The 23,583-nt window shown below is 45.9% G+C and overlaps 3 protein-coding genes across 4 annotated transcripts; 2 read left to right on the top strand and 1 right to left on the bottom strand.

Annotated features, from left to right (window-relative positions):
• Positions 1-14: 14 nt before the first annotated feature.
• LOC114776095 (elongin-A-like) lies at positions 15-4,578 on the bottom strand. The gene is made up of 11 exons (XM_028966709.1): positions 4,486-4,578; positions 3,912-3,968; positions 3,704-3,816; positions 2,970-3,594; positions 2,393-2,495; positions 2,149-2,310; positions 1,970-2,067; positions 1,247-1,427; positions 862-985; positions 606-712; positions 15-76 (listed from the first exon to the last, which is right to left on the bottom strand). Exons 1-11 carry the CDS (start codon positions 4,555-4,557, stop codon positions 15-17), a joined length of 1,704 nt encoding a protein of 567 aa, XP_028822542.1. The 5' UTR covers positions 4,558-4,578.
• A 675-nt stretch (positions 4,579-5,253) lies between these two features.
• On the top strand, positions 5,254-8,887 carry LOC114776094 (kelch-like protein 31). 2 transcript variants are annotated; one of them, XM_028966707.1, is made up of 3 exons: positions 5,254-5,334; positions 6,101-7,309; positions 7,604-8,887. In XM_028966707.1, the coding sequence occupies exons 2-3, from the start codon at positions 6,135-6,137 to the stop codon at positions 8,334-8,336; spliced, it is 1,908 nt and encodes a 635-aa protein (XP_028822540.1). In that variant the 5' UTR covers positions 5,254-5,334; positions 6,101-6,134; the 3' UTR covers positions 8,337-8,887. The 2 variants fall into 2 exon arrangements, with proteins under 2 accessions (XP_028822540.1, XP_028822541.1); XM_028966708.1 differs by lacking the exon at positions 5,254-5,334 and adding an exon at positions 5,824-5,894.
• A 6,727-nt stretch (positions 8,888-15,614) lies between these two features.
• On the top strand, positions 15,615-23,494 carry LOC114776090 (glutamate--cysteine ligase catalytic subunit-like). Its single transcript, XM_028966703.1, has 16 exons — positions 15,615-16,176; positions 17,272-17,384; positions 18,062-18,244; positions 19,829-19,942; positions 20,034-20,092; positions 20,190-20,326; positions 20,499-20,573; positions 20,901-21,017; positions 21,207-21,345; positions 21,474-21,586; positions 21,661-21,753; positions 21,850-21,954; positions 22,033-22,114; positions 22,231-22,337; positions 22,425-22,545; positions 22,683-23,494. Exons 1-16 carry the CDS (start codon positions 16,027-16,029, stop codon positions 22,862-22,864), a joined length of 1,890 nt encoding a protein of 629 aa, XP_028822536.1. The 5' UTR covers positions 15,615-16,026; the 3' UTR covers positions 22,865-23,494.
• Positions 23,495-23,583: the final 89 nt, after the last annotated feature.

The following is a 23,583-nucleotide window of genomic DNA, read 5'->3' as shown; positions in this document are numbered from 1 at the left end:
AAATAGCCATTAATTCATCGGCGACCCAACTGCTTCTTAAAGGCTTTCAGGGATTTTGCCATCATGGGTGCAACTCCTGGAAGTTGTAAGAAATAAGAGAAAGAACACTTTATTAAAATTACATACAGCCATTTGTATGACAATTCAATATTGCAATTTCAGGCATGCAGCGTGGTTGCATTCTTTTGTAAAAAGAATTTTAATATTTATTCGACACATTAACAGTAGCAAATAAGGCTAAAAATACATATATTATATATACACACACACACACAGGAATATTCATACAAGCCAGCTCACAGAGACGTAAAAAAACACCTGTTCACTTTTAAGCATGCAGTATTTAAAGCTACACCCCGTGGCTGTACATCAGGTCAGCGGGTGGGGCAGCGTAACGTTATCTGCTCGCTCGCAGAGTTTTATTGCGGCTTTCCATTTATATTAGGAGGCGTGGCTTGACCAAGTCTAAAAGCACGCGTTACGCTGCTGGCTTGTCCGTGTTATTCGTGCAATTAACCTGCTTGTCCCCCCGCCCCGCGCAACGTGTCATGGTTCGATCAGCAATCACGGATGTAAAAACTACGTGTACAAGAAGTGCAACTCACTTTTTATCTTCCTTGGATCCTGCGCTTGGTTGGAATTGGAGGTGTTGCTGCCGGGTCTTGGAGACTCATTATAGCTTGGTTTACCTCGGCTTTCTTGGCACTTATAACTGGAACGGTAAAGAAAGCGCGTTTTGCACGCCCGTGCACACACACAAAAATGCAATTAAGAGGTCCGCCTGCACAATTTACACAACACGACTGCTTAAAACGCGTGTTAATAATCCGTTGGCTGTTTCGCGGGGAGAGCTGAACGCACCCGGGCTTGTCCAGCGGATGATGCTGCAGGACGGGGCCGGCCGTCCCGTGGATCTCTTGCTGGATCCGTACGCTCCTGGGCGGTTTGGCAGCCGAGTGGATGAACGCCAGTTTCACCTGTCGACCTGTAACGAAGGTCGGAGGAGGGATCAAAGCCAGGGCGACAAGGCCGTCTCCGAGTAAGCCTTAGCGCTGGACTTTTGAGGGCTAAATTGCGGGGAAATAAGCCACGGGACAGGCGGCCTCGTCCACCTTTACAAGGCCGGTGCCCCAACTCATTGAATTAGTTCACACGTTTGAAAAGTCATTTTTAAAAAATGTGATTGACAGATGCGATGGGACCACAAGTCAATAAGCATTTCACTGCACCGAGTCGCCGTCCGCACCCTTGGGCTTGCCCGAGTGAGCCGAGACGATGGTCTTGGTCAGCCTCTTCAGCTTCTTCTCCCGCTCCTCGAACAGCCGGAGGTACATCTCCCGCCACGACTCGTACTCCTGCAGCTGAGAGTTGCGGAAGTCTTTCTTGCAGTGCTTCGCCCACAGGTCGTCCGTCTCGCCGATAAACACCTGGATTTGAACGTCAAGACAACGCAGAATTTACAATTCTGGTTCCACACAAGACCGTCCCAAAGTGCATGGTATTCAAATTCAAAATGATTATTTTATTCGTCACCTACACAGTCATACACGGTACGATACGCAGTGAAATGCTTTGGCGGCTGCTACAGACCACAGTATTGCAAATATACAATGATCCAATATGCAAATATAAATAAGTGTAATATTTGGTTAATATAAAACAAAATAGTGAAAGTGCACAGTGAAATTTGTCCGCTGCATTTAACCAATCACCCTTGGTGAGCAGTGGGCGGCCATGACAGGTGCCCGGGGAGCAGCGCGTGGGGACGGCACCTCAGTGACACCTTGGCGGGTCGGGATTCGAACCGGCAACCTTCTGATTATGGAGCTGCTTCCTTAACCGCTAGGCCACCACTGCCCCAAGGTCGAAGGTCGAAATATGTGTAACAGCAAGGTATAAAGTGGGAAAATAAAAAAAAGTGACATTTTTTCACTTTACAAATGCCCGAGTGAAGGGCTAATTCCCTGACCGGGTTGCACTCTTCAATGCGAAGGAGCTGCTCCGGCGTGCAGCGCTCCAGCACCGGCTTCAGGATGTCGAACGGCACCCCTCCGATGTCGTACAGCACTGCGGGGAGAAGAGGGACGGCCGGTTAAGAGCGCGGGGGGGGGGGGGGGGGGACGCCGATGTTGACTCACGCCGACTCACGGTCGATGTTGTTCTGGAGGGCGCGGATGCACTGCTGGTACAGGGACATCATCGACGGCAAGTAGGCGATCTTGGCGCCGGAGTAGACCTGCATCTTCCGGTTGAGCCTCTGGCCCGTGAACGCCGGCGCCTCCTCGCCCGCGTCCGCGGCGCGGCCTTCCGCTGGGTTGGGAACGCACGCGTCAGACAGCGGCAGGCCGGAGTCTCTAGCCAAAAGGACGGGGTTCATTCGCGCGGCACTCACGCTTGTCCTCGAAGTAGCGGAAGCTGGAAATGTCGTCGCACTCCGGCAGGACCGCCGGCAGCGGCAAATTCAGCAGCTCCTCCAGGACCGACTGCTTCGTGGTCTTACCAATTAATAAGAATATCAATTACGTTTTACATCATATATCATCTTATATAAAGGTGGTAGGTAGTAGCCTAGCGGGTAAAGTGAAGTGATTGGCACGTGATACACAGCAGCACAGCACACGGTGCACACAGTGAAATTTGTCCTCTGCATTTAACCCATCACCCTGAGTGAGCAGTGGGCACCATGACAGGCGCCCGGGGAGCAGTGTGTGGGGACGGTGCTTTGCTCAGTGGCACCTCGGCGGATCGGGATTCGAACCGGCAACCTTCTGATTACGGGGCCATTTCCTTAACCTCTAGGCCACCACTGCCCCTTCACACTCGACTATGGACCAGAAGACCCAGGTTCAAACCCCACTTACTAGCATCGTGTCCCTGAGCAAGACAGTTAACCCTGAGTGTCCCCCAGGATGAAAGCGTCTGCCAAGTAAAAGTACACGCAAAAACATGGCCGAACGGCCCGGAGTTACCGTTTCTGCACCATCTTTGGCCGACCCCGTGCTCGATTTGGCTCCGGAGATCTCGGCGGCGTCGGTAGGCCGCCGTCTTTTCGGAGGATTCTTGCGGTCACGCGACTTCTTTTTCCTTTTAGGCACCTCCAGGTCGTAGCTCAGGTAGGCCTCAAAAGACATTTCGGGGCCGTCGAGCTCGTTATCGCTCTGATCCACGATCTCGGGGTCCCCCTTCACCCTCTTCTTGCCGACGCCGCCGCTGCTGCTGCTTCCGGGGCTTTTACCCGCACTGGCTTTTCTCCCCGCTTCCTCAGCCCGCGCCGGGGCCCTTTTAGCCTTTTCCGGACCCCGACGTTCACGCGTTCTAGTCCCGCTCGACGCCGGTTTCACGTCAGGCTTGGATCTCGGCTTAGCGGCCCGTCCGTGGGACTTGGGGCGCGCGCTCGGTTTACCGTTCAACTCCCCCTTTTCGGCTCGCGGTTTCTCTTCGCCATCCGCTGTGTCTTTCGATTCCTTCGCGGCGCTGGGCTTCTCATCTCTACTCCGGCTCCTCTGGTCGCCACAGTCGTCCAGCGGTCCCCCGTCCTTGCTTTGTTTTCTTGCATTGTTTGACGGGAGGGTCTTCAATGAAGAGTCCTGCTTACTAAAAAGCAATGAAAATAAAGACGGGAGGACACACACGCTGCGTCAAGTTATTAAAAAAAAAAAAACAAATTAAATACACCATAGAAAGCCAAACCCAATCGTATTACCTTGAACCATCTTTGGGAACCAACTTCTTCCACCGGTTCACCAACGTCTTGGCCACGCCTCCCGCATCCGCATGCTTACGAAACGAGTTGACCACTTTGCCAATTCCCGTTTCCTACGGCGACTCAGAATTAAAAAAATGTTTAAAACAAAAAAAAACAGCACAGTTCTGCACAAATTACGCACGCATTTGGCGAAAAGGACGCTTACTGCAAGAATGTCGAGGGTTATGTCCAACTCCTCAAGCTTCTTCAGTGTGTTCAGAACCTTCAGAAAACATACGTGTTAACAAATGCTTTTTTCCCCCCCCACATATGTATTTATTACACACGCGTCCCTGCACACATGTCCCTGATCCAGGAGTTGGAAGTGCTGACCACGCACGGGGGGGACGGGGGCTATGTATAGGATGCGGGGGGGGTCCACAGGACTATAAATGGACAAAGCAAGTGCAGGCTTCGCGGCTGGAACCCCGTTTTTATTAGAGACGTGAGGGTACCGGACACCGCTGCCTGGCGGTCGGACGAGGTGTCCGCGGTGTCGCGGTTGCACGAGTTGACCGGCGCGTTAATGCGGGGACGGGACGGGGACAACTGGGCGGCTACTTTCAGCGCCCAGGTCGCCACCCCGAACCCCCGATCTCTGCACCAAGACGCTACACTCCCCCCCACACCGGCCGCGCACCGTTCACTTCCGGCCCCCTCCGAAGCAACGCGCAAACGGCACAGTTATGGGACATTTTTTTTTTTACAAGGCTGGCGTCTTCAAAAAGCTTAATATATACCGTTTTCGAGTCGGGCGATTCTTTCAGCTTACGTTTCGACTGCAACACCTTGCCTACGTCCGCCGCGGCCATTATGGTCGCCCACGTGTTCGGCACACCTGTCCATTTAAATCGGGGTGGGCGGGGCGTGATCAATTTCAAATCATGACGTCATCAAGCCGACGTGCAACGTTAGGCGGTGTCGCGGGAAATTCAGTTCACCGAGCTGTTTTCAAATCATGACGTCACACGCCGACGTTAACGTTAGGTGGTGTCGCGGGAAATTAATTTCCCCGCGCTGATTTCAAATCATGACGTCACAAGCCGTCTTTATTTAGACGGCTTTCATGTCTTACTACTAATTAAATGATTGAAACCGCTGGATATACATGTAGTGTAACTTTTAAAACAGCATAATGAGTGACTGTTTACTATATTCACTCCGGTAATTAAGTATCTGTGAAAAACAAAGACGCTTCGGAAAAAAAAGAGAAGCCGTGTAAATAAAGAGAATCCGTATGACGTCGCAGTGGCGTGTGACGTCATGATTTGAAATTACCGCGCGCCGGGGGGGGGACTTCTTCCACACAAAAAAAACCCAATATGCAATAATACTAATAATAATAATCATAATAATAAGGCCCACTGAAATCATACTAAGGGCAGCAGCGACGACTTAGACGAGCGACAGTTTTATCGGCGGTAAGTGGGCGGCGGTTCGCGGACCGGGGAGGAGGAGTTAATCCCCAGTTCCTCCAGATCTCTCTCTCCCTTTCTCTCTCTCTCTCTCTCTCTCTCTCTCCCTCCCCTGCACACCAGCTTGGAGGTGCGAGTCCCTTCTGCTCCGGCCTCTGCTTCGTCCCTGCGCTGGTGAGTGTCGCGCACCGGTGACATTTCTGGAAACAGGACGACATAAAAATGCTCACGTTTGGCGTGTATTTGGCGTTTATTTTGTGCCGCATGATTGTTGCGTCTGTGTGACTCCAAACGCGCGTCGATTCGGAAACGACACGTCACCCCGCTTCTACTTCTTTAATTTGCATGTATTTTAACCACATTTGCAGCTATTCGATTGCAAATGTCCATAAAAGTTTTATTTTTAAAGGGGTGGGGGGGGGCAGCACGTCTATAAAAGGCACGCCGAGGCTGCGCTTCTATTCCTGGACGCGCTCCTGATAACTTGTGACAGATGCAGAGTGAGGAATGCTGATGGGGACACGGCCACGCTGACCGTCCCCCGCAGTCCTGTTCGAGTAAAGAGTAACGAAACAAGTTCATTAGTCAAGTACAGATGCTCAAATAAAGCTAATCTATCTGCATTTAGGGTAACCTTTGGCCTCGCATATGAACCAGAAGACCCATGTTCAAATCCCACTTACTACCATCGTGTCCCTGACTCGTGTCCCTGACTGTCCCCGTAACTACTGATTGTAAGTTGCTCTGGATAAGGGCGTCTGGTAAATGCTGTAAATGTAAAGGTCCTGCTCTTTTTCCCTCTGCTTTTTAACTCGGAAATATTCTATTCTATGTTCAGGCTGCAGTTGCTGATTTAATATCTTTATTATCACACTATTATGGGTGTGCATGTGGTGTTAACGTGTGCAAGTGGCGGTAATAAATGTGCATGTTGTTTCAGGTCTCGGCCGTGACCCCGCCCCCCTGCTACAGTCATGGCACCCAAGAAGAACAAAGCTGCCAAGAAGAACAAAGGAGACATAAACGAGATGACCATACTGGTGGAGGATGGTCCAGTCAACAAGATCAATGGGCTGAACGCTCTTCTGGAGGGTGGAAATGGCTTCAGCTGCATCTCGACCGAGGTCAACGATGCCGTCTATGCGCCCAACCTCCTGGAGGGCTTGAACAACATGAGACAGGACAGCTTCCTGTGTGACTTGATCGTCTCCACTAAATCGAAGTCTTTCGACGTCCACAAAGTTGTGATGGCCTCCTGCAGTGAATACATCCGGAACGTGCTGAAGAAGGAACCGTCCCTTCAGAAGATAGACCTCAGCGACGTCTCCCCGGTTGGCCTGGCCACGGCCATTACGTACGCATACTCTGGGAAACTGACCTTGTCGCTGTACACCATCGGCAGCACCATCGCAGCGGCGCTCTTCCTGCAGGTCCAGACGCTCGTGAAAATGTGCAGCGACTTCCTGATGCAGGAGATCAGCGTGGAGAACTGCATGTACGTGGCGAACATCGCGGACACGTACAACCTCAAAGAAACCAAGGAGGCGGCGCAGAAGTTCATGCGCGAGAACTTCATCGAATTTTCAGAGATGGAGCAGTTCCTCAAGCTGCCGTACGAGCAGATCAACGAGTTTCTGACGGACGATTCTCTTCAGCTGCCATCCGAGCTCACGGCTTTCCAGATTGCCATGAAGTGGCTGGATTTCGACGAGAAGAGGCTGAAGTACGCCGCAGACCTGCTGACCAACATCCGCTTCGGCACCATCTCGGCCCAGGACCTGGTCAGCCATGTCCAGAGCGTGCCGAGGATGATGCAGGACCCCGAATGTCACCGCCTGCTGGTCGATGCCATGAACTACCACCTGCTGCCGTACCAACAGAACATCCTGCAGTCTCGGAGGACCAAGGTCCGCGGCGGCCTCAAGGTCCTGCTCACGGTAGGTGGGCGGCCGGCCTTGACAGAAAAGTCTCTCAGCAAGGAGGTCCTCTACAGAGATGCTGACAACGTGTGGAACAAGTTGACCGAGATGCCTGCAAAGAGCTTCAATCAGTGCGTGGCGGTCCTGGATGGCTTTCTGTACGTCGCGGGCGGTGAGGACCAAAATGACGCAAGGAACCAGGCCAAGCACGCGGTTAGCAACTTCAGCAGGTGAGTATGAGAAATGGTCACTTCCAAACCTGAGGTCCCAGCATGCGGGGGCGGTGGTGGCCTAGCGGTTAAGGAAGCGGCCCCGTAATCAGAAGGTTGCCGGTTCGAATCCCGAGCCGCCAAGGTGCCACTGAGCAAAAGCACCGTCCCCACACACTGCTCCCCGGGCGCCTGTCATGGCCGCCCACTGCTCACTCAGGGTGATGGGTTAAATGCAGAGGACAAATTTCACTGTGTGCACCGTGTGCTGTGCTGCTGTGTATCACATGTGACAATCACCTCACTTCACACTAGATACGATCCCCGATTCAACACTTGGATCCACCTGGCCAACATGATCCAGAAGCGGACTCACTTCAGCCTGAGCACCTTCAACGGCCTCCTGTTCGCCGTGGGAGGCCGCAACTCGGAGGGCTGCCAGGCGTCCCTGGAGTGCTACGTGCCCTCGTCCAACCAGTGGCAAGCGAAGGCGCCCATGGAGGTGCCGCGGTGCTGCCACGCGAGCACGGTCATCGACGGCAAGATCCTGGTCACCGGCGGCTACATCAACAACGCCTACTCCCGGGCGGTGTGCGCGTACGAGCCGTCCACCGACAGCTGGCAGGACAAGAACGGCCTGAGCACCCCGAGGGGCTGGCACTGCGCCGTCTCCGTCGGCGACCGCGCCTACGTCATCGGCGGCAGCCAGCTGGGGGGCCGCGGCGAACGGGTAGACGTCTTGGCGGTGGAGTGTTTTAATCCCCATTCCGGGCAGTGGAGCTACGCTTCCCCCTTGCACGTGGGGGTCAGCACGGCGGGCGCCGCCGCCCTGAATAACCGGGCCTACGTCCTGGGAGGCTGGAATGAGGTTGAGAAGAAATATAAGAAATGCATCCAGGTGTACAACCCCGACCTGAATGAATGGACCGAGGATGACGAGTTGCCGGAGGCTACAGTCGGCATTTCGTGCTGCGTTGTGAGCATCCCGACGCGCAAAACGCGAGAATCCAGAGCCAGTTCAGTATCATCAGCGCCAGTCAGTATATAACATCCAAGCAGGTTCATACATTTACACAAGACTGCAATATTTGCCTTAAGGTATTGTATTAATGTATGACATTGTACACACAAATACAGTATTCATCAGGACAATGAGCACGGCCAAACTGAATTAACACATAGTGGTGCACATAGAAACCAACGTTGTGTTCCACGGGATACTATAGAGGGATTGATAATGCATTGTTCAATTTGACAATGACATAACTTTTAATTAAGAGAAAATACTTTAGAATCACAAATTATCAGAAACACTGTCTGTATAGGTTTACAAGCTGTGAAGTACCGAACATTTCACAATATAGACACAATTTTATATTTATGGGGCCAGTTTTTTTTTTATCTCCCCCTTTTGATATACATACATCACAGATGCATCACACACAGTGCAGACTACCCACTGAAATTTTAACTTTGAACATACAGTACAGTACAGGCCAAAGGTTTGGCCACACCTTCTCATTCAATGTGTTTTATATATTTTTATGACGTTGGTAGATTCTCACTGAAGGTATCAAAACTATGAATGAACACATGTACTTAACAAAAAAAGGTGAAATAACTAGTTTTATATTCTAGTTTCTTTGCTCTGATTACTGCTTTGCACACTCTTGGCATTCTCTCGATGAGCTTCAAGAGGTCGTCACCTGAAATGCTTCTCCAACAGTCTTGAAGGAGTTCCCAGAGGTGTTTAGCACTTGTTGGGGTCCAGCTCACCCCAAACCATCTGGATTGGGTTCAGGTCCGGTGACTGTGGAGGTCAGGTCTCCACCTTTTGTTAAGTACATAACTCCACATGTGTTCATTCATAGTTTTGATGCCAATAGTGAGAATCTACCAACGTAAATGGTCAAGAAAATAAAGAAATCACATTGAATGAGAAGGTGTCTCCAAACATTTGACCTGTACTGTATACACAGAACAAAGGAATCATCTGAAATGCAGTCCTGAAAATAATTAACTCCCAGTACATAGACACCTACCAGGAGTAGGTGATTTGATTAAACAGTTCCAGTGAATTAAAACCTTTAAAATACCTGCTCTGTGTCATGAAAGTGCTGCTGGTAGCTTGATATATACACTGAAGACAGACTAAGGTGGAAGTGTGCTCACTGGATGCTGCCAGATATGGGGGAAAGGGGTAACACTGATGATATTTGTTTTGTGAAGAGCAGCAAAGTGAAAAGCAATGAGCCTGAGCTGATGCAGGGCTGAGTACGCTGGACTGATGCCTTTCAGTCCCTGACAGTTCATGTTAGTAAAAAAAAAAAGTTCTTAAGATGAAATTATTTAATGACAAAAATGATATTATATTATGTTCATGTAGTGTGTGAGTGTACTATTTATTTATAAGTCCTGAATGGTTAGTTGACATTTTCCTGCCATTTCCTGTTGTAAGTTCATCTTAACAACCCCAAAAGGCTTTCATCTTTATTAAAAGGTTCCTATAAAAAAATGGAGTCATGTGTTTATTTGAGAAATAATCAACGATGATCAAGTGTGTTTTTGTTTACAGTATAGCTGTTTATTTATTTATATATTATATATTTTTTTATATATATATTTTATATATATTTACATCAGAAGGGTAGCTACATAGATTGACTAGATTGACTTTCACTTACATAGATGTTAGACATTCATATTAAATATAGGCTATTTAATATGGGGATCTGATATGGGAATCACGTTTTTAAACTGAAGAAAAGAAGGTAAGTTTCTTGTTCATTACCATCATCAACAAAATTCTGTCATCACAGAAAAAGCAGCATAACCTCACATGTTCAAAAATGTTCAAAATTTTTTTGTCAAAATAGAAAAGAAAGACCCATACATGAGTAGGTGTGTTGCCTGTTAGTGTATTACGATGAAATATACAAAATATCAACATGGTCTCAGGCAAAGCAAGACACTAGTCTGGTCAGCTCAGCAACTGCTTTCTGCAATGCAATAATCTCCCTCTCCAATCGTCCTGGGTGTGTGAGTGTGAGTATGTGTGTGTTGCATTCATGCCATGCAGGTCTGCTGATGTGCATCAAAGAGCTACAGTAGTAATTAGACAAAGCCGTAGAGTTGTTAGTCTGAATTAGAAAAAATCAGAGCATATCCTTTTCATTCAACAGCGGGATTGATCAACCTAGTCTTTGGGGTTTTCTGGCCACACCAGTTTTTACAACATTCATGAAAAGCTATATGGAGCTTGGACAGTAAAACAATCTTTTATATATATCTTATTAAAATATTATATATATCTTTTTACAAATATATTATATTACAAATATATACATGCATTTATAATATATAGACTGGATGTTGTGACTGTTTTCTGCTTGTCACCCAATAAGCTCCCACTTGTTGAAGTCTCCAGGGTTCTTACATTCACAAGGCGCAATGAACACATTACTCCTTTATTGCTTTCTTTGCCTTGGCATCCAGTTAAGTACCATATTCCCTTTTAGAATCTGCTTCTACCTTGTAAAGCTCCAGTATATCTCAGTGACCTAGTAGCAAGAAGACTTACTTTCTGCCCTCCACGTACAAAAAGTCACTGCTGAAAACAAAGTATATGCTTATAAAGACTTCCAAGGAATATTTAGGGATGACACACAGTTTCACTATTTAAATTCACACTAAAAATTCATTGGATTTATTTATTATTCGTGAATTTAATTGAATAATAGACATTGGGTCCACGTTATTCATTTGATTTCCTTTGCATTATTTCAAACTGTATTACTACGTATTATTTTTAACAACCCGTGATGATGCAGTACTGACCAGATAAGGCTTGCTTCCTATCAAGGGTTCTTACTTTTTCAAGTTTTTGAAAAGGCCCTTGGTCACTAGGACCTTGAGCACTGTTATAATGTAATGCGATTGTGCCAATTTTATATTGTACAAATGACTGTAAAAATAAAAATGGCCTAACTGATGCTCAACAAATGAACTTCATGATGTTGAATGAAAGCATGAATGAAAGCAAATGAGGTAACTAAACTATTAACAAACTAACACAATTTGATAAGCCGCAGGCCCAGCATAGATGGAAACATGCAAGCCGTCTCTTGTTCATCCTGAGATTTGAACTGTGCATCGCCAACACATTTTTTTGCATTTGGTCAAGTTTCTGAAAGGCAGCAACACTAAGTGCTCTGTAATAAAGTTGCTGGAAATACAGGTTATTCAATATATTTTCCAATCATTTCACTCTCTCTCTGTCTTTGTCAGCTTGTAGCTGCAGGCTTTCTGATACGGCATTACAAGCTTGCTTGCATCTGGTGTAACTGATGTCCAACAACATCAGCATTCATTTCCGACTCAGATTAAACTCACAAACAGTATGTCTCAATGGGCTTTGACAGGCTGTACAGGTGATGACATTTACAGCATTTACCAGATGCCCTTATACAGAGCGACTTACAATCAGTAGTTACAGGGACAGTCCCCCCCTGGAGACACTCAGGGTTAAGTGTCCTGCTCAGGGACACAATGGTAGTAAGTGGGGTTTGAACCTGGCTCTTCTGGTTCATAGGCGAGTGTGTTACCCCACTAGACTACTACCACCCAGAGCTCATGGATGTGAAGTGATTGTCAAACACTTCAGCACAGTGACACCACAAAATGTGTCCTCTGCATTGAGCAGTAGGCAGGCATGGCAGGCGCCCGGGGAGCAGTGTGTGGGGACGGTGCTTCGCTCAGTGGCACCTCAGTGGCCACCACTGCCCATCCTCATATTCCTCCTCATATACGTAACCCTAACACTGAACAGCATTAATGTAATGGCAGCACACATTGTTGAAAGAAATTTGCAGCCCTGCCCTGTCCTGCGAATTCTCATTCCTACCTGTCAGATGCACCTTTTGAACGATAATTAACCAGCGCACATTACGCAAATTATGTTCATTACGAGAATGCAGGTCAGGTGTCCCAGGGGAAAACAACTGACCCCTAAATTGACTGAACACACCCAACACATGAATCCTATGATGTCACTATCCTTGGGCGTATGAGCATATTTTTACTTTATTTGTGTCCTATTTTACTATATGAATCATTTACTACACTATATATTTACTCTATGAAACATTTTAATATCTATTTAAATACGTCTTGTTCTGTGAAGAGTCCTGAACGAAGCACCGACTTCGCTGCATATATTAAAACTCTTAAGGGAGAAAAGTAATTATTTTTTCAGGAGTAGCCACAGCTTATTACTCACCAAACTGATAATAAATCTAGTGTTGTGTTTTAATAAAGTTCTACCAGAAGTGTATGTGCTGGGATGGGGAACTTGTTCCAGGGTCGGGGTGCTTGCGCGAGTCTGGACATTCTTGACTCGCCGTACATTGTGTCTACCTCAGTCTACCATCATGCTCTACCCACCAACACATAAAGCTACAGTAAAGACAGGTTGTTCATTCAATCATTTCACTCTCTTTCTTTCTACCAAGTGGTGTCCCTCATGTTCCCTACCAAACATGTGTAGCTTGCTTGCATCTGGTTTAACTGATGTCCATGCAAAGCACATCAACAACAACAACATTCATTTCTTATTTTAATGGCCTTTCACAGGCCATACAGGTCAAGTGACCCCTAGATTGACTAGGAATCCAGTCTGTCTGGTCTTCTATCCTGAGGCCCAACACATGAAACCTATGGCGGGCGTGTGGATTTTGATTTGCATGATTTTTACTATATGAGTTTTTTTTCCCAGAACTACCACGTCAGTAGTCTATTACTCACCAGACCCATAATAAATATAGTCCGGGCAGAGGACAGGCATTCTGTCCTTGTTCTACAAAATCTCAACTCATCATGATCTGGGCAGTCAAAACTAAAACAATGGCTATACTGTGGCCCTTTTCTGCCATGTCATCATTACATCAACATATTTCATGTAAATAGAATTGAATGCCAGGCCCGTGCAGGTTATATAACTGTCTGCATTCCTTCTGAACTAAATAAGAAGACATTGCTTGTGATGACAAATGACAAAGCCTTTTCCCTCATCTCCAGGGTTCTCTGGTTCAGGCTGCAGCCATGGTTCAAAGAATTAGGACTGATTTTTGTATTTCTATTAGATCCATTATTTGTATGGTGAAACCTTAAGCCAACATTTTTGTATTTGTTTAATACAAAGCTATTAGATTAACCTATTAATCGGTTTTAGGAGTGCATCCTTAGTAGTTTCAATAATTAGTTTCAATAATTAAATGTCAGCAGGAAGTGGATATCAGAAGGGTAGCTACATAGATTGACTAGATTGACTTTCACTTACATAGATGTTAGACATTCATATTAAATTTAGGCTATTTAATATGGGCATCTGATATGGGAATCACGTTTTTGAACTGAAGAAAAGTAGGTAAGTTTCTTGTTCATTACCATCATCAGAGACTCTTTCAACTGTTGGAAAACCTTCCCCATTGTCCAACTTGAGGTGGCTGAGAACAAAATTCTGTCATCACAGAAAAAGCAGAATAACCTCACGTGTTCAATAATTTTCAAAAATGTTTTGTCAAAGTATTTACATTTACATTTAAGGCATTTGGCAGATGCCCTTATCCAGAGCGACTTACAACGTGCTTTCAAGTTACCATAGATGAAGTGATCAGTTCCGGTTAATTAGGACCCCAACTATGAATACAATCTTTTTATTCACTCTGTTGTACTTTCTGTGCACACGTTCGACAATAAGAACATTACAAGTTCATGAATATTCTCTAAAGAGGAAGGTCTTGAGCTGTCATTTGAAGGTGCTCAGTGACTAAGCTGTTCTGACCTCGAGGTCATTCCACCACCGAGGGGCCAAGACAGAGAAGAGTCTAGATGAGCGTCTTCCTTTTACCTTCAGAGATGGAGGGACCAGGCGAGCAGTACTGGAGGCTCGGAGTATACGAGGTGCAGTGCGAGGTGTAATAAGGGCTGTGAGGTAGGATGGGGCTACTCCATGTTTGACTTTGTAGGCCAGCATCAGTATTTTGAACCTGATGCATGCAGCTACTGGGAGCCAGTGGAGGGAACGTAGTAGAGGGGTGATGTGGCAGAACTTGGGAAGGTTGAAGATCAGTCACGCTGCTGCATTTTGTATGAGTTGTAGAGGTCGGATGGTACATAGTGGTAGAACAGCTAGAAGGGAGTTGCAGTAATCCAGTTGTGAGATTACTAAGGACTGAACAAGTAGCTGGGTGGCCTGTGTTGACAGATAAGGACGGATTCGTCTGATATTGTAGAGAAGGAATCTATATGAGCGGGAAAGACTGCTGATGTGAGTCAAGAAGGAGAGTTGGTTGTCTAGTTGAAAAGTAGAAAAGAAAGACCCATAAATGAGTAGGTGTGTTGCCTGTTAGTGTATTACAATGAAATATACAAAATATCAACATGGTCTCATGCAAAGCAAGACACTAGTCTGGTCAGCTCAGCAACTGCTTTCTGCAATGCAATAATCTCCCTCTCCAATCGTCCTAAATTGACCTATATGGTGTGTGTGTGTGTGTGTGTGTGAGTGTGTATGTGTGAGTGTATATATGTGTATGGGTGAGTATGGGTGTATGTGTGTGTGTATGTGTGTGTATATGTGTGTGTATATATGTGTATGGGTGAGTATGTGTGTATGTGTGTGAGTGTGTGTGTGTGTATATGTGTGTGTGTTTATGAGTGTGTATGTGTGTGTATATGTGTGTGTGTTTATGAGTGTGTATGTGTGTGTGTATATGAGTGTGTATGTGTGTGTATATATGTGTATGGGTGAGTATGTGTGTATATGTATGTGTGTGAGTGTGTGTGTGTGTGTGTATATGTGTGTGTGTTTATGAGTGTGTATGTGTGTGTATATGTGTGTGTGTTTATGAGTGTGTATGTGTGTGTGTGTATATATGTGTATGGGTGAGTGTGTGTATGTGTGTGTGTATATGTGTGTGTGTATATATGTGTATGGGTGAGTGTGTGTATGTGTGTGTGTATATGTGTGTGTGTTTATGAGTGTGTGTGTGTGTGTGTGTGTGTGTGTGTATGTGTATGGGTGAGTATGTGTGTGTGTGTGTGTGTGTGTATGTGTGTGTATATGTGAGTGTATATATGTGTATGGGTGAGTATGTGTGTGTATATGTGTGTGTGTTCATGAGTGTGTGTGTGTGTGTGTGTGTGTATGTGAGTGTATATGTGTGTATGGGTGTATGTGCTCACCGCTGCGACGCTGGCATGAGTAGATTGCTGAGTCACAGCATGACGCGCCTGACGCGGTCACGTGCTCGGCGTGTGGGCGGAGCCAGCTCTGAAGAAAGCGGCGGACGCGCGCCTGGTGCGGAGCAGTGACAGAAACACACGGCGCTGGGACCGCGGCCGTTTTGGGCTCCTGCTGAATGACCTGCTGGCTTCTCGGCGACTCTCCTGTCGCCTTGTTAGTGCGAGGGACAGTTTGCGTGAAAAGTCCGTTTTAGAACAGTAATGCGTGGAGGCCTCGCTCTCTTTAGCTGGCTAGCAGGTCCCTCTTGCTAGAACGGCTAGCCCGTGTTTCACACTTTGCTATTATTTTCGTCTTTTTCTGTTTCGTTCTTACTCTTTGCAGTGCCTTGCAGTGCGAGTCACACGCTAGAGCTACGGCGAACTTGTCACGGTGTAAAATTTAACGTGTAAACGCAAGTAGGCAGACGCAGTCGACCGCTGCGGGTTTCAGGGACATGGGCTTGCTGTCACAGGGGTCGCCGCTGAACTGGGACGAGACCAAGAGGCACGCAGACCACGTCCGGAAGCATGGCATCATCCAGTTCCTGAACATCTACAACAAGGTGAAGGAGCGTCAGAAGGACGTGCTGAAGTGGGGCGACGAGGTAAGGGGACCCCACGCCGTGTTGTCACCCGCCTTGCCGGTGTGACACTGGTCCGGCGCTCCTTGCAGGTGTACGTGGACAACGTTGGAATGTGAAGTCCTCATAACCTGGTTCCTAACCCCGAATCGGCCACACTTGCGCGTCAGGAAAGTTCTCTTGCTCGTTTAACGAAAAACCTAGAAATCCCCGCGTTCACGTAGTCGTGTATGTCTGCGAATTTACACACACGTTGTTGTTTTGTTTGCTTGTTTTTCCATCGCTGCAGTCGATGAATTGTGAAAGTGCGAAATAATTCTCGCTGCGCCTTTGACCGTATGCAACATTTCAAAATAAAAGCCCCAGCGCCAGACCCTGTCGAACCCTAAACGCTATTTGGCGATGTCACAAGCGCGAAGGTGCGAGGTGGATTTACACGTGTAGTCTGACCCCAGCCGGACGGCACGATGTTAAATGTACACGAAATAATTCCGCCGACTTTCCACGTGGAGCTTTTATTTTGAAACGTTTCATACCGTCAAAAGCGCGGTGGCCGAAATTATTTCGCATTTTTCACGATTTATCGGCTGAAAAACCGACGTGTGTGTGTGTGTGTTAATTCACAGACGTCGTGAAAGTGGAGAAACTCCACTGGGGTCGCACTCTCAAGACAGTACTGCATTATTTGCTAAGTCGAATCCATCATGCTAGAAACACCTCGCTTTCAGGCCCGCTGCAGTCACATGAACCTTCTTGGCAATGCTTCAGCGCTCGAAAAGCCCACCAGCAAGCCCAGAGGGTCGTGCCTGAGGAATCCGTACGGCTCCTGCTGTGGTTTATCCACGTTGTGGAATGTTGTTGGTTTTGGAATAATCCCTCGTGCAGACAGCGGATTTACATGCAAGCAGAGTCGAAGTCGAGCGCAAGTGGTTGATGAATTGGAATGGATGTCAAACATTGAATTGGAAGCTCTGTCCAGCTTGGTCCTCCTCGTCTGCATAGCGATTGCTCGTGCCCATTCATTAGTGTTAATTTAAAAAAAAAAAAAAAAATAGGTTTGTATACTCCATAGCACTTTTCATCACATGCTTTCTTGTATCTGGAACATCCTCATTTAAGGTGGAGTACATGCTGGTTGAGCTGGATGACAAAGATGAAAAAGTGCGGCTGGTGTTGAATGGCGGCGAGGTTCTGGAGACCCTTCAAGATAAAGGTGAAAATACAAATCCCAAGTAAGTATGCAGATATATTTACATTTACAGCAGTATTTACCAGACGCCCCTTATCCAGAGCGACTTACAATCAGTAGCTACACGGACAGTCCCCCCCCTGGAGACAGTCAGGGTTAAGTGTCTTGCTCAGGGACACACTGGTAGTAAGTGGGATTCGAACCCGGGTCTTCTGGTTCATAGGCGAGTGTGTTACCCACTAGCCTACTACCACCCAATGGTTATATTTTTATATTATAATTAAACCAAAAAATAAAATTGTATTCATGAGTTTATGTTGCGGATTTAGCTAGTACGTAGAGAGGTTTCCATCATGAATGTGTTGAGGCTGGTCCTTTTTGGATGGCGAGGAATGCGTGTTGGTTTAAGTGTCTGCGCGCTTGCTGCTGGTGACATCAGAGGCCTGAGGCTGCCCGTGGCGGTTGGGAACGGGAAAGCTGTGACACATTCCTCATTAATCCCCCCTCTGCCGCGCAAACTGAAGGGCTGTTCCCCGTAACACAAATGCCCTGGCCGCAGCATTTTTTTTTATTTTTTTTTCTCCCCCTCTCCGCCCTGACCGCGGCGAACGAAAAACATGTTTACCCCCCCCAGCGTCGGACCGCCGGAGTTTGTGTGCTCTGCGTCGCGAGAGGCGTGAAATGAATTCTTTCTTTCTTTCTTTCTTTCTTTGTCTGAAGCCATCCCACCCTGTGGAGGCCTGAGTACGGCAGCTACATGATCGAAGGGACGCCCGGGCAGCCGTATGGAGGGACCATGTCCGAGTTCAACACCGTCGAGGACAACATGGGGAAGAGGCGGAGGGAGGCCTCGTCTGTTCTTAATGAGAATGAAATACTCTGCACCATAACATCATTCCCAAGGTAGCTCAAGAGTATGAATTGGTCTATCAGGATTATCAGCAAATCAATCAATCAGTCTTTATTTATATGACGCCTTTTTAAACAATGTGCATTGACACAAAGTGCCTAACAAATAGAACAGTGGCCAAAGGCCCAGGTGAGCAAGCCATAGGCAACAGTGGGGGGGGGGGACCTGGAGAGGAACCAAGACTCAGCAAGGAGAACCCGTCCTCCGCTGTAATCCAGAGATGACCAGAGAAATACGCTCAGAAAAATGTGTATAATGAGACGTGTGTTCGAGTCCCAGCTGGCGACCGTCGGACGGGGTCAGCAGAGAACCAAGCAGGGCAGTCCGTGGAGGTCGGCCATGTCACGTGATCACTCCGAACCGGGAAACTCCCCGGGCAGGATATACCGTCCACAGTGGAGTGGCTAGAGAAAAGATTTTCTTTTTCACACATATATACGCACACATCGATTGATGTTTCATTCTCAATGAGTCAAATCTTCCTTTTGTAGGTCGGATAAATTTGGAAAAGATCCGGGCAAACATGCCGTATTGCACCCTGGCATTGTTCAGTCTGTTTAGTTTTCACTTCCTGTGAGCTATCATGGCCTTTGATGGATCGCTCTTGGATCCTTTCTGCTTTGGCGGAGTTGATATTCAGACAGGATGAAGGAATTTGCCGCCTAGTCTTTGTCTCTCGGTGCATCGATCACTGCATGTTTGCTTGTCGCCTTTGTTCGCTGCTGAAGGTGGGTGTGTTGCCGACCGTTTTGAGGGATCAAAATTGTAGTCGAAGACATGGCAGTAAATTCTTTTCCAGATAAGCGTCAACCTTTACCCCGACCACGGAGGATTAAACAACTGCTGTGTGCTCCTGCCTTCATTTCACCTTTAAATTTCCCTTTAATTAATTCGAGAACGTGGCAGGTTTTAAGGCCTTTCTTTGCTTTTCACAGCAAAATAATCGCGAACCAAAACTTAAATCGTACAAGATATTTTGCTTAGGAGTTTGAGGAGTCTGCGAGACACAATAGATCTTACATGAAAGTTGCACATTTTACTTTGTACATTTGAATATTATATTCTTGTATTATTTTATTTATTTATTTATTATTCTCCGCGCCTGCGTCCTCTCCAGTTAGCCCCACGCGTCAATGGGCGTTGGTCCTCTGTGTGATTTTCATTCGTTTTTTTTTTTTTTTTTTTTGTAGTGGAATTCTCCACTACAGTACAGTCATTCCAGGTCCTGCTGATTTTCTGGGCAACGCGAAGAAACCATTAAAACACGATGGTTTCTGATGCTGCTCCTGTTCCGCAGAATATCTCCAAATTAGGAAGTAGTCCAGTGACTCGATGGGATCATGGGGTTAGTTGTGTATCAGTAGCATTCATGTAAAGCATGCATGTGACTCCGGGGAACATGCTTTTTTTTTTTTTTTTTTTTTTTTCTCTCCGGTTAGCAGCGAGTTATAGTATTAAACCGACATTAATAGAACGTCGCTGGATTGCATACGGTCAAAGGGGGCGAGGGGGCGTGACTGAAAATAATTGAGAAGTGACCTGTTCGTGAGGCTCATGCAGTTTTAATGCATTTTCAGGTTAGGGTGTCCAGGCTTCACCAGGCCAGAGTTTAAGCCGACGCCCGTTGAAAAGGGCGTGTCCAAATCCCTGTTCTTTCCAGATGAAGCAATTAACAGGCATCCACGGTTCAGGTAAACTGAAACAGTGCTGTTTGTCCTGCTTTTAAAGAATAAGCAGCATGGAAACGCTGCATTAACGTTCACGCTTTACGTCACATTTCAGCACCCTGACGAGAAACATTCGTCACAGAAGAGGAGAGAAAGTGGTGATCAATGTGCCAAGTACATGCTAACTCCTTGTTACTACCATTGCATTTTATTACCGAGAATAGCCTCTGCGTTTGCATGAGCGTAATCCAAACTGCCTCTGTATTGATAGTTTTTAAAGATCGGAACACCGCGTCTCCTTTTGTGGAAAGTTTTCCCGAGGACGACGGAGAAGCTGCCCGGGCAGCCCTGCCCGATCATATCTACATGGATGCTATGGGCTTTGGCATGGGCAACTGCTGCCTCCAGGTACGATTCGCTCAATTCCAGAAGCGATTTTATTTATAAAATACATTTTTATAAATGCAGTCATTGAACCCAGATACATGGATGGAAATGCAGCAAGACGTTCTTCAGTTGAATTGAATTTCGCGTTTTGGGGATTTTCTTTGAGGGCTTCTTTGCTTGTCTGCTGCTGCAGGTGACGTTCCAGGCTTGCAGCATCAGTGAGGCGCGATACCTGTACGACCAGCTCGCTACGTTCTGCCCCATTGTGGTGAGACAGGACTTTGGACAAAGCACCGGCTCTGTTTTGAAACTTGACTTGTGTTTTTAACTTTGAACATGAAGTGTGATTAATGAAAAGAAACTCGGCCGGAGTTTCCTCTATTAATAAAATTCCAATATGCCGGTCAAATAATTAGACTGCAGCGTTTTTTTCAGTCTGAGAACAGAGTCAGTGGTTTAATTTGCAGAATAAGCAGCCAGTAAGACGAGTCAGGAATGTTGCTCACTTTTGCCTTCGGCAGATGTTGTGTAGTGTGTGTGTGTGTGTGTGTGTGTGTGTGTGTGTGTGTGATGCTAATTGTTGAAATGTTAACAGATGGCTCTTAGTGCTGCATCGCCCTTTTACCGAGGCTATGTGTCAGACATCGATTGCCGCTGGGGAGTTATTTCTGCCTCGGTGGATGACCGGACGCGGGAGGAAAGAGGGCTGGAGGTGCGTGTCCACGACGTAGCCCAAGCGCTTGTAGATTAACTGCATGACTGGAGCCGCTTGTTACAGCCGGATTCAGCCAGTGCTTTGGTTAAATTGTAAATCCAAACGAATGATGAACAATGTTCTAATGGATGGTAGCTCATCGTTTGTAATTTGTTACCGCTGGCGATTTAATGTTTTATTGTTTAGGCCCTGAAAAACAACAAATTTCGGATCCATAAATCAAGATATGACTCCATTGACAGCTACCTCTCCCCCTGTGGTGAAAAGTACAATGATATTGAATTAACGATCGATGAGGACATCAACAAGCAGCTGCTGGATGCAGGTAATGAACGTCACCCAAAATCTCCTGTTCGGTTTAAAATGGTTTTCAAAAGCTTTATGAAAATCTTGAGCAAGAAATGATTTTCTTGAATTATGCTTTTATGTGTTCATTTTTTATTTTTATTTAAGGCATCGACAAACTTTTGGCTCAGCACATTGCCCATCTTTTCATACGCGACCCTCTGTCGTTGTTTGAGGAAAAAATTCACCTGGATGACGAGAATGAATCCGATCATTTTGAAGTAAGTAATATTTATTTGTCACTATGTATGTATTTATAATGACTTAATTTGTATTGTCTTTTTGTTTCTTTCAGAACCTGCAGTCAACAAACTGGCAGACAATGAGATTCAAGCCTCCTCCCCCAAACTCTGACATTGGATGGAGAGTTGAATTCCGTCCCATGGAGGTATAAACCCTCCCGCAACTGGCAGTGCTGCCCTCTAGTGGATGACAGGGTTCGGCCTCCAGTCATTTTAATTGATCTCCTTTGTATTTTATACAGGTTCAGCTGACCGATTTTGAGAATTCTGCTTATGTTGTCTTTGTGGTGCTGCTCACCAGAGTCATCTTGTCCTACAAATTAGACTTCCTCATTCCCTTGTCAAAGGTACACTGCTAATTTTATATGCACGCGATGTAATAAAATGTCCTATTATTGAACTGGGGACTGCTTTGCAAATTTTAGGTTGATGAAAACATGAAAGCAGCACAGAAGAGAAATGCTGTGCAGGAGGGCATGTTCTACTTTCGTAAGGACATCTTCAAAGGTGAGGTTTCAGTGATGAACTTACAATCAAAAATCATATGCTGTAATTATCACACTTACCACAAGGATTGTTGATAACTGTCGCGCCTTTAATTTATGTGATTTATCCCCTTGAAGGCTGCAGCCCTGTTTTTGATGGGTCATCCGCTGCCCAGAACGGGCTGGACAATGACGGCCACGAGGAGTTCACACTGATGAGCATTGATACGATCATCAATGGAAAGGTGCTTTTTTTATTTTTGCAAATTCCATTAGGAAGGCCATGTTATAAACATGTTTTTTTTTTATTAAGAACATTTCCTCATAAACAGGAGGGTGTATTTCAAGGGCTGATACCAATTTTGAACTGCTACCTGGAAAACATGGAGGTGGATGTGGACACACGCTGCACCATCCTCAATTACCTGAAACTCATAAAGAAACGTGCCTCTGGTATACAAGTGAAGCTTTTCACATTTTTATTTTATTTCAGAATATATGTTGATCTATATTAATAGTACGGGGCATCTCATTGTGAATCACTTTCCTATTTTTTTATTCTTTTTTTTTTTTTTTTCCCCCTTTTGCAGGAGAGCTGATGACAATGGCAAAGTGGATGAGGGAATTTGTGGCTAACCACCCACAATACAAGCATGACAGTGTGATCGACGACAAAATTAACTTTGATTTCATCAAGAAATGCGACAGGATTGCAAGAGGGGAAGAACGATGCCCTGATCTCATTGGAGACCCCATGAACAGAGGCAAATAAAAAAATTAATTGAATTTTTTTTTTATAACAATACAAAGGCCCTTTTAGCATGAAAAACCAAATGATGATGACACCAAGGAAAATGTGGTCCAAACTGAGCTACAGACAACAAGGATGCGAGCTGCATGTGCAGGTTGCATGGTCCTGATATGTGTGTATTAAAATCTGTACATATGAGATTTTTATGATTCTGAGATTTATTTTAATAGATGAAACCACACCGAGATGCATGTACTGTAATTTGAATTGGATATGTAAATATCGGTCCCTGGTTTTAGGGCAACTGGCTCAACTTGAATTTGTGTAAATGTAGCTATCACCAAGTTGTATATTAGTTAAATTTTTATATACTGTACACGATGCACTCTTCCTCTTTAAAGTGTCTTCTCCTGAGGTGTATGCATTCGTCAGATCTTCTTTTTTTTTCCCTAAGATATGGAAATATTGGCTTTCTAACTTGAATTGCAGTGTCTTGAGGCCTTTAACAAACGTTTGTGTGCTTGATGTTAGTGAACTATTAATCAGCAGTAGATTGTTCAGACAAATCATGTGAAGGATGAAAGTAATTGTGATTTGGTTTCTTAGTTAAATAAGTATACAAATAAAAGCTTCTTGGGCATTTTTTTTTAATGTAAGTAAACTTTTTGTGTGTGTGTGTGTTGCTCTGGTTCTCCACTAGAGGTCGCCACTACTCTGCAACCTGCTTGGAAATGGCTTGG

This window comes from Denticeps clupeoides, unplaced genomic scaffold (genome assembly GCF_900700375.1).
Source record: "Denticeps clupeoides unplaced genomic scaffold, fDenClu1.1, whole genome shotgun sequence".
NCBI classification, from domain to species: Eukaryota; Metazoa; Chordata; class Actinopteri; order Clupeiformes; family Denticipitidae; genus Denticeps; species Denticeps clupeoides.
This window is presented reverse-complemented; position numbering and strand designations above follow the sequence as displayed.

Coding starts and splice junctions, on each gene's coding strand:
- LOC114776094 (XM_028966707.1), top strand. CDS start 6,135: ATGGCACCCAAGAAGAACAAAGCTGCCAAGAAGAACAAAGGAGACATA. Junction 7,310..7,603: donor GCGGTTAGCAACTTCAGCAG/GTGAGTATGAGA, acceptor ACTTCACACTAG/ATACGATCCCCGATTCAACA.
- LOC114776090 (XM_028966703.1), top strand. CDS start 16,027: ATGGGCTTGCTGTCACAGGGGTCGCCGCTGAACTGGGACGAGACCAAG. Junction 21,955..22,032: donor TCCTCATTCCCTTGTCAAAG/GTACACTGCTAA, acceptor TGCAAATTTTAG/GTTGATGAAAACATGAAAGC. Junction 22,546..22,682: donor CATAAAGAAACGTGCCTCTG/GTATACAAGTGA, acceptor CCCCTTTTGCAG/GAGAGCTGATGACAATGGCA.
- LOC114776095 (XM_028966709.1), bottom strand. CDS start 4,557: ATGGCCGCGGCGGACGTAGGCAAGGTGTTGCAGTCGAAACGTAAGCTG. Junction 2,496..2,969: donor CCAAAGATGGTGCAGAAACG/GTAACTCCGGGC, acceptor TTAATTGGTAAG/ACCACGAAGCAGTCGGTCCT. Junction 713..861: donor CATCCGCTGGACAAGCCCGG/GTGCGTTCAGCT, acceptor TTACCGTTCCAG/TTATAAGTGCCAAGAAAGCC.